Source organism: Anser cygnoides, chromosome 22 (genome assembly GCF_040182565.1).
Source record: "Anser cygnoides isolate HZ-2024a breed goose chromosome 22, Taihu_goose_T2T_genome, whole genome shotgun sequence".
Lineage (NCBI taxonomy): Eukaryota > Metazoa > Chordata > Aves > Anseriformes > Anatidae > Anser > Anser cygnoides.
Window position 1 is genome coordinate 6,134,739 of NC_089894.1, and position 14,380 is coordinate 6,149,118.

At 63.0% G+C, this 14,380-nt stretch overlaps 1 protein-coding gene across 1 annotated transcript; it reads right to left on the minus strand.

Annotated features, from left to right (window-relative positions):
* Nucleotides 1–3,740: 3,740 nt before the first annotated feature.
* DLX4 (distal-less homeobox 4) lies at nucleotides 3,741–7,165 on the minus strand. The gene is made up of 3 exons (XM_048051811.2): nucleotides 6,714–7,165; nucleotides 5,340–5,533; nucleotides 3,741–4,450 (listed from the first exon to the last, which is right to left on the minus strand). The coding sequence occupies exons 1-3, from the start codon at nucleotides 7,003–7,005 to the stop codon at nucleotides 4,199–4,201; spliced, it is 738 nt and encodes a 245-aa protein (XP_047907768.2). The 5' UTR covers nucleotides 7,006–7,165; the 3' UTR covers nucleotides 3,741–4,198.
* Nucleotides 7,166–14,380: the final 7,215 nt, after the last annotated feature.

The window sequence follows — 14,380 nt, forward strand, 5'->3', positions numbered from 1 at the left end:
GCGTTTTATTAGGGGTAGGCTGCCAGCAAGAGCAAGGAGGCGGCGGGCGGGTTGGGAGAGGAGGAAACCGAGCGGCGTTGCCTGGAGTGAGAAGCATGTCATGAGCTGGCCCTTTTTTTTTTTTTTTTTTTAATTTAGGGAAAAAAAAAAAAGAAAGAAGATTACATATTCGTGGATTATATAAAGGCTGGGCGCATCTCTGCCCGCGGACAGGCGCTAATCCTGCTCCCCTCCGGCGGCACTGCCTGCAAACCGGGCTCCTCCAGCCAGCCCCGACACCCCGGGGATGGGTGCCTGGCAGGAATTTGGCTCACAGAGGCTGTGCTCACGCAGCCCCTCGTCCCTCCTGCCCTGCCCCGACACCCCAGCTGCAGAGCAGGTCCTGCATGGGGCCGGGGGTGCCCGTGCCGTGGGTGCCAGGAGCTGGAGCCCCCTTTGCACCTGCCCGACGGAGCCAGGCACGGCGCCTCCTGGCTGCTTTCCCCCCTTTTCGTCCCCACAGACAAGGGGGGGACACCACCAGCATCAACTGCAGCTCCACCAGCCCTGAGCCCAGAGGTGGCCAAGACCCCCAGATCCCCCCAAAAGCAGCCACAGGACCTGGATGTCCCTCTCCAGGGACAAGCCCTCTCCTCCTGCCCCTGCATCCTCCCAAAAGCGGAAGAGCGTAGGCAGGTCATTGCCCCATGCCCCCCCCCACCACACTCCTCCCAGCATTTGTCACCCAGTTTGGGAACAAAGTGACCCTCCTTTACCCCAGAAACCCCAATATTGCTTATCCCAGTTATCCCAGTTATCCTCCACCACCAGCATAGGGGATGGAGAGCAGCAGAGGGTACCAGACAGCCCCAGCACCAGATGGTACCGGGATGGGGATGCTGGGCAGCCCCAACCCCACAGAGAGCATTTTGCCATTGGCCATGGGCACAACGAAGGCTCAGAGCTGGTTCCCAGCCCCCGTGGGTCCAAGCTGTCGGGAGCAGGGCCGGGTGCCCGCCGGTGTCCCCACACAGCTCTGCCCCACGACCGCGCGCACAAGCCCCGGCGCGCAGCCCTCCCAGCGCGGCGCGCGTTTCCTGCCCCGTTGCAACACGCAGCTTCCAGCCGCTTGCGTCACGCTGCTGCCAGCACAAAGAGCGGGGGCAGCCACCCGCCCACGGCCCGGCCTGGCATCCGCGATGTCTTCATCGCCTCCCTGGCTCTTGGCTAACCCGGCACGCGGCAGCCGGAGCGCCGAGGAGGGACACGAGGCAACCGCGGCATCGCCGCTGGCTGGGGCTTGGCCACCGTCGTTGGACCTGGAAAATAGGAGAGAAATGGTCCCGGGTGGCTTCAAGGACATCTCGGTTCCCTTTGTACCCTGGGTGAAGCACCAGCAGAGCCAGCATCACCCTGCGCAGGTGGGGTTGGGGACAGAAAGTGGACACGAAGCTGCCCAAACATCCCCTGGCAATCTGAAGGGGGCAGGTTGGACACCCAGCCTGGGCTGGTGGAGGAAAGAGGGACCCAAACAAGCCCAGAGATGTCCCCATTCCCAGGGAAGGGAATCTGGAAGGGATTTCTCCCAGTCAATGGCTTGATCCCTTTCAGAGCGGGATGTTCTCGGGCTCTTGGCCTTTTCAGAACCTTCCCAAGCCAAGGATGCTCCTGGCTGATGAGAGGAGCAAAGACCAGCTTTAGTGATGCTGTGCTGGAAACGCTGCCCCTCTCCTGGTGCGCAGCAGAAAGCAGGATCGTGGTCCTGCCCGAGTGCAGAGGAAAGGGCAGAAAAGCCCCCAAGCCCCCCCTCCTTGGGTTGCAGACCCCATCCCTTTCTCTGCAGGAGCATCCCGTGCAGAACCAGGGACACGAACAACTTTTTTTGCATAAGGGGACAAACTGACACTGTTTCACACATAACACAAGTCGCCTGCACCCATGGGTGCCCTGAGCGGGCTGCGACCCCCCAGGTGCCAGCGCAGAGGGGGGGTGACGGCGCTGCTATGAGCGAGGCTCGGTGCAGGGCAGCCGCGAGCACCGGGCGGGCAGGATCCCGGGAGCCAGCGCCTGCTGCAAGACGGGACCTGCGAGCGGCTCTGGCTGCAGGTCCTTGGCAGCACATCCGTCGGGAAAGCTGAGCGGGAGCCGTGGCCGCTGCCGCCCGCGTTCCCCCAGCCCGGGAACGGATATCAAAGAGGGGAAGCGGCAGCGCACGTCGTGGCACGGGGGCAGACCTCTCGGCCGGCCCGTACACGTCCCTGCGGGCCGGATCCTTCCCTTCCTGGGCACAGAAAGGTGCTGAGTTCCCTCCAACCCCACTGCCATCAGCGGGTTCCCCCCAGGTGCAAACGGCTGGTGCTCGGTGACCAGCACCCCGAGCTGCCGGTGCAGCCGGTGCCATGTTTCAGCCCCTTCCCATAGCCAGAAAATAACACTCAAAGGAAAGTCACAGAGCTCCTGCCCGGGGACAATCCCACCCTGCGAGGGGCTGGGTCTTCCCCAGTCTCTGTACGAGAAATTGTAACCCCCCTGGGGACACTGTCCCCCCGTGCAGGAGGCACCGTGCGTCGGGGCTTGGTCCCAGCCATGGGGCTGGTTGCACCGTGGGCTCCACATCCCCCCCAGTGCCACCCTTGCAGGGTGCTGGTGGCCATCCCAGGGCACAGCTTGGGGACAAGTGCACCCACGCTGGGGTTTGGAGCCCTGCGTCCCCGCGGGGTCACCAGCACGTGGCTGCCAGCAGCCCAAATCCCCGGCACAGGAGTCGATCTCGGTACCCGGTGCTGCCCCAGGAGCCTTGGGGCACGCTGTCCCCGCGCTCAGGTCCCATCCCGACCTGCCCATCTCCCAGCTATCGGCCGATCATTCGCAAACCCAGCTCCTCAGGTGGGAGCCAAGCGTTTTGGAAAAAAATCTGGCCCCAAGCACTGCTGAATGCATGGAGCAAACAGAGCCATGCACGGAATTGTGCCGTCCGCAACCTTGCCACCCCTGAACTGAAATGCTGCAGTGAAGGGAGCGGGACGAAGGGTCGGGAAGCACGGGTCCTCGAGGCAGGTAGCGATGCTTTCAGCGGGGAAATAAAATGTGGGGGTATCGGGCACCCAGCCCATTTGTGCCATGCAGCAAACCCAGGTACGGGCGTGCCGCAGCCCCAAATCTCTGCTGGGCAGAGCCCCACTGCGGGTCCCGTCTCATCCACAGCCGACACAGGCGGGGATGCAGCAGGTGGTCCTGCAGCACAAGCACCAAGCAGGACTGGGGAAAGCGGAAAATAACCATAAAACGTTTTCTAGCCAGGTCCTGGCCTCTGAAAAGGATAAAGGGAGAGGTGAGTCTCCGGAAAACCTGCAGCTGAAAAAGATCCCCTGCTCCCAAAGTGTCGGGGCCAGGAGGAGCGGGGCAGTAACCCCAGGGTCCCCAACCTGCCCCGTGCCCCCCACCCTCCTTCTCCCACCCCTATTAAGGGAGACATCTTCAACAGCTGCAAATTGCCCGTAATTACCCCAAGGAGGCGGCAAGAAGCCCCTCACTTAGGGGCCCCCAATTACTATAATTGCGCCTCCATTTCGGAGGAGCAGGGCTGAAAACAGCGGCGGGTCCCGCGCAGATGTGGAGCTGGGCGGGAGAAGCCCCAGACCCCTGCTTGGGTGCCCCCACCCCGTGGGGCCACTTCACCTGCAGACGGGAGCCTCTGAGGACAGGGATCGAAGTACCCCACCCCCCCTAAAGCAGGGAACCCCCCCAAATGTAGCAGCAGGTACTGAGGAGCAGTCTTTACTTTACAATTGTACAGCCCATTTATAACAGGGGGCACATACAGTAACGGACGGTGTTTATAAATAAAGCCAGGCTTTGTTTTTTTTTTGGGGGGGGGGTCTGGGGACTCCCCACCCTTCCAGCCCCTCTCAGGGTCCCCCGCCCCCCCTGGTGTCCATGAACAGAGGGACCCGGGGCTGTGGCCAAGTCCTGTCCCACCAGGACGGGCGCACCGGGGCTTTGTGCCGGAGCCGTCTCGCTTCAGACCGCGACGGGGCGGGCGGTCCTCAGTTCCCTGCAGACAGCGGTCACCTTCCTCCTCCTCCTCTTCTTCATCCTCCATTCGCTGGGGTCCCCCAGGGCATTGCTGGGCTCCCCGGCCCCTCGGGGAAGGGTGGCGGCACGTCCCCCCCCCATGCTGGCCCTCCTGGAGCCGGTGGGTGCTGGAGCCATGGCGGCATCACATCATGGGACCCCGGGGCATCGCGTCCTGCGGGTGCGGCTGGTACCAGGCTCCGAAGCTGCTGATGTAGTTGCTGGGGGCCAGGGGGGGCCCCTTGCCCGGCACGGGGATGTCCCAGAGCGGGGGGATGTTGGGGGAGCAGGGGGAGAGCGAGGAGGAGGTGTGGAGATGCTCCCCATCGGGCACGCTCGAGCCCTGCTTCATGATCTTCTTGTACTTGGAGCGCTTGTTCTGGAACCAGATCTTCACCTACGGGCGAGAGCGGGGTGAGCAAGGGATGCAGGGAGCACAGTGTCGTCCCCCCATAGACCCCTAGCGCCGATATTTTGCAGACCCCCTCTGCAGTCCTTGTCTCCCCCACCTAGGACACCACCTGCCCTTTCCCAGGCGCACAGCTGGCCCAGCACGGGGGTCTTATGGGCTGAGCCCAACCCTTTACAAGCCACTAGAGAATCCGCTACGGGGAGCCGGAGGAGAACGCGGCTATAAAACCAGGGTAGCGTGTGATAAACGGAGAGCAACCCACGAGTCTCCAGCCGTGCACGTCCGCCTGTGTCCCCACGTGTCCCCCTGGCTCGGGCTGTGCCCCCACCAAACCCAGCGCGGGTGCCGGGGCTGGGCCGGGGTGCGGCGCGGTGGGGCCCCGCCGCGCGGCGGCTGGGGTGGTGGCCCCGCTCATTCCTCCCCGCGGTCCCCCCCGCGCTGCCGGCAGGTTCCCACTTGCCTCCTCTTCCCCGGCTTTATGAGCTCGCTTCGCCCCTGGCTCCGGGCTGCACCGCTGCCGCCTGCCTGTCTCTCCCCATCGCCTTCAAAAACCCACTCGCCCCGTCCCGCGGCGCGGGGCCGCCCAGCGCCGGGCACGGCTGGGCCGGCAGCCAGGCTCCGGGGCTGGGAAAGTCCCGGTGCCTCTGGGAGGTGCGAGCAGGGGCGCCCCGGACCCGAGCCGCGGGGCCTGCCGGCGCCGGCTGCCCGCCGCGGCACGGCTCGGCTCGGCACGGCTCCAAGCGTGCAGCCTTAATCCGGAGTCGCTCCCGGAGCGGAGACGGGGGACGAGCCACGTGCGTGGCGCATCCATCCCCACCCCCCGCCGTGCCGTGGCAGTGCTGGCGGCAGGGTTTTGGGGACGCCGTGGCCGTACCTGGGTCTGGGTGAGCCCCAGCTGGGCGGCCAGCTCGGCGCGCTCGGGCAGCGCCAGGTACTGGGTCTGCTGGAAGCGCTGGTTGAGGGCCTGCAGCTGCAGGCTGGAGTAGATGGTGCGGGGCTTGCGGAGCTTCTTCCCCTTGCCGTTGATGCGCAGCTCCCCGTTGGCGATGGCCGGGGGCTTGTCGTGCTCTTGGGGGAGGAGAGGAGCAGAGGGTTACACCACCACGGGAGGACAACAGAGCACCCCTCCCGCCCTGACCCCGGGGGCTGCACCGGGTCTTGCTTTTTTGGATATATTTTTGGGGAGGGGGTGAGCAGCAGGAACTGCTTCTGCCCTGCTGCTTCAAGCCCCCACGTAACGCAAAGGGGAACCAGGAGGCACAGCGATGTGCAGTCAGGGCCCCAAAAGCGGGCAGGCCGCAGGGCCATGCACCCGCCGGGGGGGGGCCGGCAGGGCCCTGCAAGGTGATGGGGAGCAGAGGTGATGGGGGGCAGAAGCCGTGCTGTGGGTGTGCTGCTCCCCCCCCGGGCAGCCCCTGGCCACAAGGTCTGCGCTGTCCACCCCTGCTGTGGCTTTGAGCATCCCTGGGGCTTCTGGGGACGTGGGGCTCGGTGGGGACCAAAACATGCCAGGCATGGAGATGGGGGGCACTGAGGTGACACCGGGGACCCCGTGGTCCCTGGGCTCAGTGGGACACCGGGCAAGCACGGGGCAACAGGTGTGTCTGCACAGCCCCGTACGCCCCATACACAGCCCCACTCCCCCAGGGGAGGGCCGGGGGGGGGGACAGGGCTGGGGTCCCGGGGGCTGAGCCATGCTCACGACCCCCCCACGGTGAACCCGGGGGCCACTTCTCTCCGGGGTGGCTCAGCGGGCAGCGTCCTGCAGCAGCTCTGGGGGAAACCGGACCAGAGCGGGGCTGCGATGGGGCAGGGGGCTGCAGAGGGGAGAAGCTGGAAGGGGGGGGGTGCAGAATCAGTGCAGCGGGGGGGGGGGCTGAGACAGGACAGCACAGGACACGAGCAACGGGGGCTCAGCGCCCACGCCCCCGGGGGGGTCCTGCAACTACCGAGGCGGGGCTAGCACCGGGGGGGCATCACCCCCAGCCCCCTTTGGGTCTCCTCCGGGGGGGTATGGGGGGGGATCCCCTCCCTCCTCTCCGAGCCCCCACACCCACGCTGCCCACTGGTGGCTGCGCGCTCCCGGCGCGCTTCCGACGGCGGCGGCTGCGCTCCCGGCGGCTCCGCGCTGGCTCGGCGGGGCCAGGACCGGGACGGGGACCGGGACCGGGATCGGGAAGGGGGTCGGGACAGGGAGGGGGACGCCAGGACCGGGTGCGCAGCGCCGAGCACCCCGCGGCCGCCTTACCTGCGTCCTGCAGCCTGGCGCCGTGGGCCAGCCCGGCCGGGGGATGCTGGGCGCCGGCGGGCGGGTAGGGCAGGTAGGGGCCGCCGTGGGGCGGCGGGGGGGCCCCGCCGGTGTAAGGGTAGGACCCGGGCCGGCCGTAGGAAGCGAAGGGCGGCGGGTCGTGCTGGGGGTGGCCGGCGGGGTGGAGGCCGTGCAGCGGGTAGTGCGGCGGCGAGGGGTGGCCGAGCTCCAGGAAAGAAGCTTTGGAAGGGTCGGAGCCCAGCAAACTCTCGGCTACGGAGCTCATGGTCATGGTGAACCGAGCCGAGCCGAGCCGGGCCGAGCCGGGCCGGGCCGGGCCGGGGAGCGGGCAGCCCCCGGAGCCCGCAGCACCGCTCCGAGCCCCGCGCCCCCCCCCGACGGGCTCCGCGCTGCCGCACCGCGGCCCCGCGCCCGGGGGATCCCCTGCCCGCCCCGCCCCGCCGAGCCCCGCCCCGTGACGTCACGGCCCCCCCCGGGGGGGGGGGCAGCCCCCTGGATGCCCCCTAACACATCCCCTCGGGGGTACCCCCTCGGAGCCCCCCCTGAACCCGGGGTCCCCCCAACCCGGCTGCGCGGCACCCAGTGAGGAGAGGGGAGCTGGGGAGCTGGGGGGGGGGGGCGGAGGCACCGTGGTCCCCCCCCCAGTGTCCTGGCTGAGACCCCCGGGGGGGTCTTGTCATCAGCGTGCGGCAGTCTGCAGCGGGGGGCACTGATTTTTTTGGGGGAGCCCCCTCCTTTGAGGGCACAGGAGGCGGATGGCAGCCCCCCCGGGGGGGCGCACAGTCCCTTGGTGGGGCAGCAGGGCAGCCCTGGGGCCACAGGGGACAAAGGGGAAAAGGAGCACCTGGGGACATGGGGACACAGCAGGGCACAAGAGAAGGATGGATGGACACGGGACAGCTGGAAGGACAGACACCGGGCCGAGGGACGGACACGAGGCCCTGCATCTCCGTGTCTGCCAGCTGCTGGGGAGGGCACCCAGGGTGGGAGCCCCCAGCCCTGGCAGATGGGGGCCCCTTCCCATGGCGCCGCAGCGCCCGGACCCCGCGGGGCTCCGCTCCCAGCTGCAGGCACCGACCTGCCCGGCCGCTCCCTGCCACTGCCCCCGGGGAGCCCTGACCCCAGCAGGGTGCACGGAGTCTCCACGGGGCCACCAGCCGAGGGGGAGCACAACCCCCAGCACTGTCACCTCCACCACTGGGGACACCCCCAGTGCTTGGCAGCGAGGGTTTGCACCTCCCGAAATCCCAGGTCTCACGTTAAGCCCTGGATGGGGGTCCGGGTCCCTCCCTGCCACCCCCGGCTGCGCTGCGGTGATGGGTTTGGGGACACTGCGGGTGACGCAGCGGGGAGCCGGGTGGCCCACGCTGGCCACCAGTGTGCCAAATCTCAGCAGCTGCCCCATGCGGGGTTTGCCTGGGAGGGGCGGCCCCGGGGGAGCGGGGTGACAGCGGCCGGGGATGCTGGCAGGGAGGGTCCCCCATCCCCACCCTCCCATTAGACCATCTTCAAAACATGTTTCCATCTCGCCATCGTGCCGAGGCTGAGTCACTCAGTGCATGGGCCGGCAGCTCTGATATAAATAGCTGAGCTCCTCACTAACCCTCGGACACACTGGGACTGCTCTCCCATCCCAGACTCCAAATAAAACAACTCTGACCTGCGGCCGATCCTCTGATGGCCTCCTGCCATCCCTCCCCATCCCAAACATCTCCTTAAAGGCTCACAACCCCACAGGGATCGGGGCCAGCACGGACGGACCCACAGAGCAGCCCCTCAGTGCCGGGCAGGCTCTGGGCTCCCAGCACCTCTCCATCCCAGCGCGGAGCTGGACCAAGTGCCCAAGGGAGATCCTGGCTCAAAATCCCCCCAGAATCTCAATTTTGGCTCGGAGAGGGGCTGCTCTGACGTCTCTGCCCAGGCCACCAAACTCCGGGGGCAAACGTGGAAAATCCTCCAACCCCACCCAAGCAAAAGCGGGGGGAAAGCAGCATTAAAAAAAAATAAAATAAAAAGGAGAAATCCAGATGTTCGCCAGCCCTGCCCGGCCGAGTCATCCCTGGGAGCCTGGCGTGGCCGGCACCGGGGGCAAAGTGTGGCGGCCGCGAGTATCAAAGCGAGCCTCCGCCGATCTGCGTCTGTCCCGGCTCCGCACTTTCCCTGCCGGGGTGACTCAGCTCTCCCGGGGACGGGTGCCGGCTTGCCGGGGTGCGCTACTGGCGGCTCCGCTCCCCGAGCACTCGCTCCCCCCCGGTGCTCCGCGCCCCGGTGCCGAGGACGGGAGGGAGATGGAGGTAGAGGCTGCGTCCTCCCCGCTGCGGAGGCTGTGCGTGGTGGCCGGATGGCTCCCAGGGCTGGACAGGGGCACCAGGGGGTCTGAAGGCTCAGGGCACCTGGACCCCTTCCCACCCTTCTGCTTTGGTGTTTCCTAAGATGTTTTAGGGACAGGTTTGGTCCCCTGGCACTTCTAGGTGGCACGAGGGGACCACAAGAGCCTCGCACCCCAATGTGGCTGCACCCTGGCAGGTCCTAGGGAGTTCTCCGCACTGGGTGCTGGTGTCCCCCTGTGTGTTTTGGGACAATATATGGCTTCTGGTGGAAGGAGAGCCAAATCCCCACCTTGGGCAAATGCAAGTTTCACCGGCGATGCCACGAGGGATGCTGCGCTGGGGTCCCAAACCACTGTGCCTGGTGGAGAGCGCATGGGTCCCCTCAGCGGGGGGGGACCATGGGGCAGCACCAAGGCTGAGGTGACCCCGGTGCAGCCCATCTCCTCCTCCCTGGCAGCACCCAGCCTCCGCACCAGCCTCACACAGGAAGAGTTTCGGGTTGCGCATCTAAGGGTGTCGATTGGAGCATCCCCGAGCCCCAGCTGCCAGCCCCACGGTCTCCACCCGGGGTGGGCGCACGGACAGCGCTTTCTGCACCACGATCCCCTGGGAGATGGGGTAAGCAACCAGCCCCAACCCTCCAGGCTGTGACAAACGTCCCCGCCACCCCGCAGCCGGGTCTGGCTCCCAGCAGCTCCCGCAGCTCGAGGGCAGGAGCTGGTGGCACCCAGGCACCTGCCCACAGGGCAGCGCCGGGCGCACGTCCCCGGGTTAGACCCAGCCCCGGCGCTGGGCTCCGCGCGGGCTGGAAGGCGCAGCACATGCTGTTTTAGCAGGGTTTGGGGTTTGAGGGTAACCCGCTGCCAAAACAAATACATCGAGTCAACTCGTATTAAATTAAAAAAATAAATCAAGGCCGTGCTCGGAGACAATTAAAAGTCTCGGTCTCGGGGCTGGAAGGTGCTGACACACGCCGAGCCCCACGCGATGGGGGGGGGGGGGTTGCGGCCACGTCCCCCTGCAGGTCCCTCTGCTGTTTCCCTGCCCAGTGAGGGGACTTCGGTGTCCCCGCGGGACACGGGACGAGCCCAGCTTCGTCGTGGCTGCTGCTGCGGAGCTGAAACATCGCAGGCTCCGGGATTTTACCTGCCGGCTCGCCGCCACTGGCGGATGAAAGCAGGAAGGATTAAAGGGGTGCAGGGAGGGAGAAGGGTGCGAGGGGAGCGGGGATGGGGGGGGGGGGGGGAGCAGGAAAGCATGTGCCAGGTAACAAACCTCCAAGATCGCCCGAGATAAAGGGAGATCCCAACAGCTGTAATTACGCGCTGGAGAGATAGAGCGGCGCGGGGAAAGCCTGAAGCCAAGTACAGGAATTGTGGGTTAATGGCAGCCCAAGGAGAAGTTAATAACAAGCCGAACAAAGTGGGAGCAGACAGCCTGGCGTCTGCCCTCCCACACGCCACCGCTGCCGCGCTAACGAACAAGCGCGCTATCTCCAGCCCCGCGCCGAGCCCTCCGTAACCGAGGGGGAGCGCGGGGAGACAGGGGACGGGCTGCTCGCGCTGCCTTTCCTGGGGTTTTTCGTCTTTTTTTTTTTTTAGGGGGAAATGCAACGGGCACCCTATGAGCGGGTGAGGGGGGTGAAGGGGGTTTGCGATGCAAGGTGCGGATGATGAGGGGGGAAGGATGATTCCCCAGGGCCTGATCCTGCCCCACAGGGCAGCACTGACACGAGTGGGAGCAGGATTTGGACCTGGGCAGTGTGAGACATCCCCAAAGCAGCCGTGAGCTGCTCCACGTGCAGGGAATCATGGAGTGAGCGATGTGAGATGGGAACGCCTGGCAGGAGACGAGCCGAACACGTCCCCCTGGCCCCCGGAGGTGACAGTGAGGTGGCTGTCACACCAGGGCTGGGACCTGCTTCGACCGGGCAGCTTCGGAGGGACACGAGGGAAGAGAAAGTTCACATTCAACACTTCTGTTTCCCCTTTTTACCTTTGCAGGGAAATCTCCAAAGGGCGGAGGCTTTGAAGCAGCTTTTCTGCAAAGAAAGAAACAAAAAGATGCTGAGAAATTGCTTGTCCCAAATTTTGCAGCCCTCAGCCACTGGTCATGAAAACTTCCATTGCTCCTTCTAAACAGGACAGATCACACGCAGAAATGCTACAGAAATGCCCAGGATGCTGAAAACAAGTCTTTTTTTTTTTTTTTTTTTTTACCTAAAATCTTCGTAAAGCCCTCCCCAGCCTCTCTCCAGGAACAGGAGATGATGGAAGCGCCCCAGCCCCAGCCTGGCTTTTCGGTGCTGGTTGAAATAACATTGCCCAGCATCGTGGCTGTGCTCGGTGCGAATAAGAAGAGCCGAGACCTCCGCTGCAGCCGGGATTTGTGCCCTGCTCCGTCACTGCTTAGAGCTGGGATGAAATCATATATATGTTAAAAACTCTGAAAACGAGTAATCCTCCCCTCCCTCCCACCCTTAATAAAGTAAAGGCAATGTTTTGGGTTTGAACCGAAAATGTTTTCCAGGACCTGGCTCCGGTCTGGGTTTGATTTTCGTAGGGATCGCTGGCTGGAAATCAAAATTCAAAAAGGACCGGGCGATGTAAATCAGCAGCACTGCTCCGAGGGGCATGCTGTGCCACTGATTTACATCGCCTCAGCCCTTGGGCCCTCCCGAGACAGACAAACGAGGGAGCAAACACCCGGGGAAGTTTCCCTCCGTGGCACCCGGTCGGAGCAAGCAAAGCTGGCGCCGGCTTTGCTCCCCCATCAATGCACAAAGGGCTGAAAATCTCCACCGGCGTCGCGCCACGGGGTCACGGGAGCTGTTCCTGCCTGGCACCGAACCCAAAAGGGTCTCTCCCTGTTCCCGCTGTTCCTCGGTGAGTTTATGAAGTGCCTGGGATTAATTGTGGGAGCAATTTTCTGCTGTTGAAATTCCCCGTGTCACTGTTACCCCTCTTGCGCCCTGGCGTGTGAAGCCAGTTTGGGGGATAATTATGCCCCATCTGGAAACCTTTGGGGAAGGTGTGAACCTGCTAGGCAGAAATATGACATATTTAATCAATTATTCCATTCATTAGCCCCAGCCTCAGCGCCTTGCCCTGCTAATTTGACAAGAGCACCAGTTAAAGAGGCTTTTTAACCCTCATTCATTTCACATCACCCTACAAGCAGCGAGCTGCAGAGCGCCGGAGTCAGTGCATGGCTGGAAAGGGGACGGTGAAAATGATATTTTCATTGCAATGTGTTTCTTTTTTCCCCCCCTTTTTCCCCCAAACTGAAGAGTTAAAGGTTTGCTCACGCCGCGCTCCTAAAATCGCACTGCTTGATGCTCTTCCCCATCCCTGCCTTTGCTGGAGTGGTGCAGGATGCCTCTTTCTGGGTGGAGCAGATAAAAAAGGAGAACTGGAATTTATTGTGTTGCAAGCAGTGCATTTAAATGAGAAATATTGATTTAGATATATTATTTTTTAGGTGGCTGTTTGGAGGGGTAATTTCCCTCTAAGGTTGAGCCTAAAAGCAAGCCCAATTAAGATCTGGCCCAGCCTTTCTACAATATTTCCAGGGGACTCTTCCTTGCAGAAATGGACTTTTCCTTCCCCATCTCTGGCTCCTCGCTTGGGACGGTGTCATTTTCCCCTTCGTGAGACCCATTAAGGGTTTGTAACTTTAACAGCCTAACGAGGCAGCTAGTAATGGCTCGATGCAGCCTTTAAACAAGGAGATAATCAAGTGCTGGCCTCTCCATGGAGAACTTGATCCAATAAACCCTGATTAATTTGTTTTAAAATAATCTCTCGCAGGCACAGGTCTCTAAAGCAGACACTTTATGAACGTTGCGTTTGGTGCTGCAAGGGGCAGCACCTCCTCTACCACCTCACCAGCATCTGGACTGGCACACTGGGATGCGGAGGGGGATTTAATGCGATGCTTTTGGAGACATGGGGATGCCCTGACATGTACTGCTTCTGCTCCCAGCCATGCCCGTGGGCACCCGACCATCCCCTCGTCCTCCTCTTGCGGAGGCCAGAGGTCCCGGTGTGGATGTGGATCCCGTGGGGTGACACCATCTTGTTCCCCCTGGGAAATGCCCCGCACTGGGGCAAAGGAGCCCAAACCCTCGTGTCCCCCCCGAGCATCCCGCTCCAGCCCGCTGGCTGCAGCCTATGTTGACATGTTTCTCTGGAAAGGGACTTAGCCAAGGATGGAATTTAAAACCACAGATTTTGTTGTTGTTATTCATTTTCTTTCTTTCTTTCTTTCTTTTTCTTTTTTTTTTTTTTTTGGTTTGTTTTTCTAATGTCCTCGCTGGAGATTTGAAAGCTGTGGCTGAGACGTCCTCTGGCAGCGCGGGGCTGGATCCCTGCGGGTGCCCCACAGCAGAGCCACCGCCGGTGTCACGCGCACCAGCACCACACAGACACCTAAAGGTGGCTCTGGGTGCTGGGTGCAGACCTGCTGGTGCTGGGACAGTCACAGGAGGATGCTCCGAGGATAAGTGGGAGGAAAAATCCGAGAGGTGAAGTGGGAGGGAGAGCTGAGCTTCTGGGAAGAAGAACTGCTGTGGACACTTATCTGCACTGAAAAGATGTGAGTTTTCACTTTGAAAGCAAGCTACAAGCAAAAAAAAATATCAATAAGTGGAATAAAACCCTTCCATTTTCTCAAAGCGAAGCATTTTGTTGGGGCAGAAGGGCTGGGGGCGGCACCCCACCTGTTGGGTGGTTTTGTCCTGGTTTTAAAAGCACCAGGCAGAAGCGGCAGCGCTTCCCCTGAAACCTGGCCCCTGCCCGGGACGCCTGGGAGCAATGCAGGAACCTGGGGGGGGCGGATCAGGTGCTGTGCTGGAACCAAGACCCACAGAGGAGCCCCTGTCCTCGGGGTTTGGTGCCGGGAAATGGCACGAAATGATCTGATCTCAGGTCGGGGAAAGCTGGCAGCAAGCGGGGAGACTTGGGGCGGAGCGCACACTGGGGTTGCCCCAGTTGCTGGGGCTGTTTTCCCCATTCAGATGCCACAGGGTGACAGCTAAAGCCCCTGTTTAGGAATCCCTGGGACCCTCCAGCCTTGAAGAAGCTGCGCTTGCAGGCGGACACATGCATGGGATGGCGAGAGCGTGGACGAACTTGCATTCTCTACATCCGTTGCGTGGTGCTGGCTGTGCCATGGGACATGCCAAGGGCTTTGTGTTTTGGGGAAGAATTTGCTGAACATTTAAAGAGCCGACAGGAAGGGCTCAAGCTTGCGGCTGAGCGTGCTCGGTCCTCATCGGGGAGCACTTTGCAGGGCTGATGACAGAAAATTGCTTTG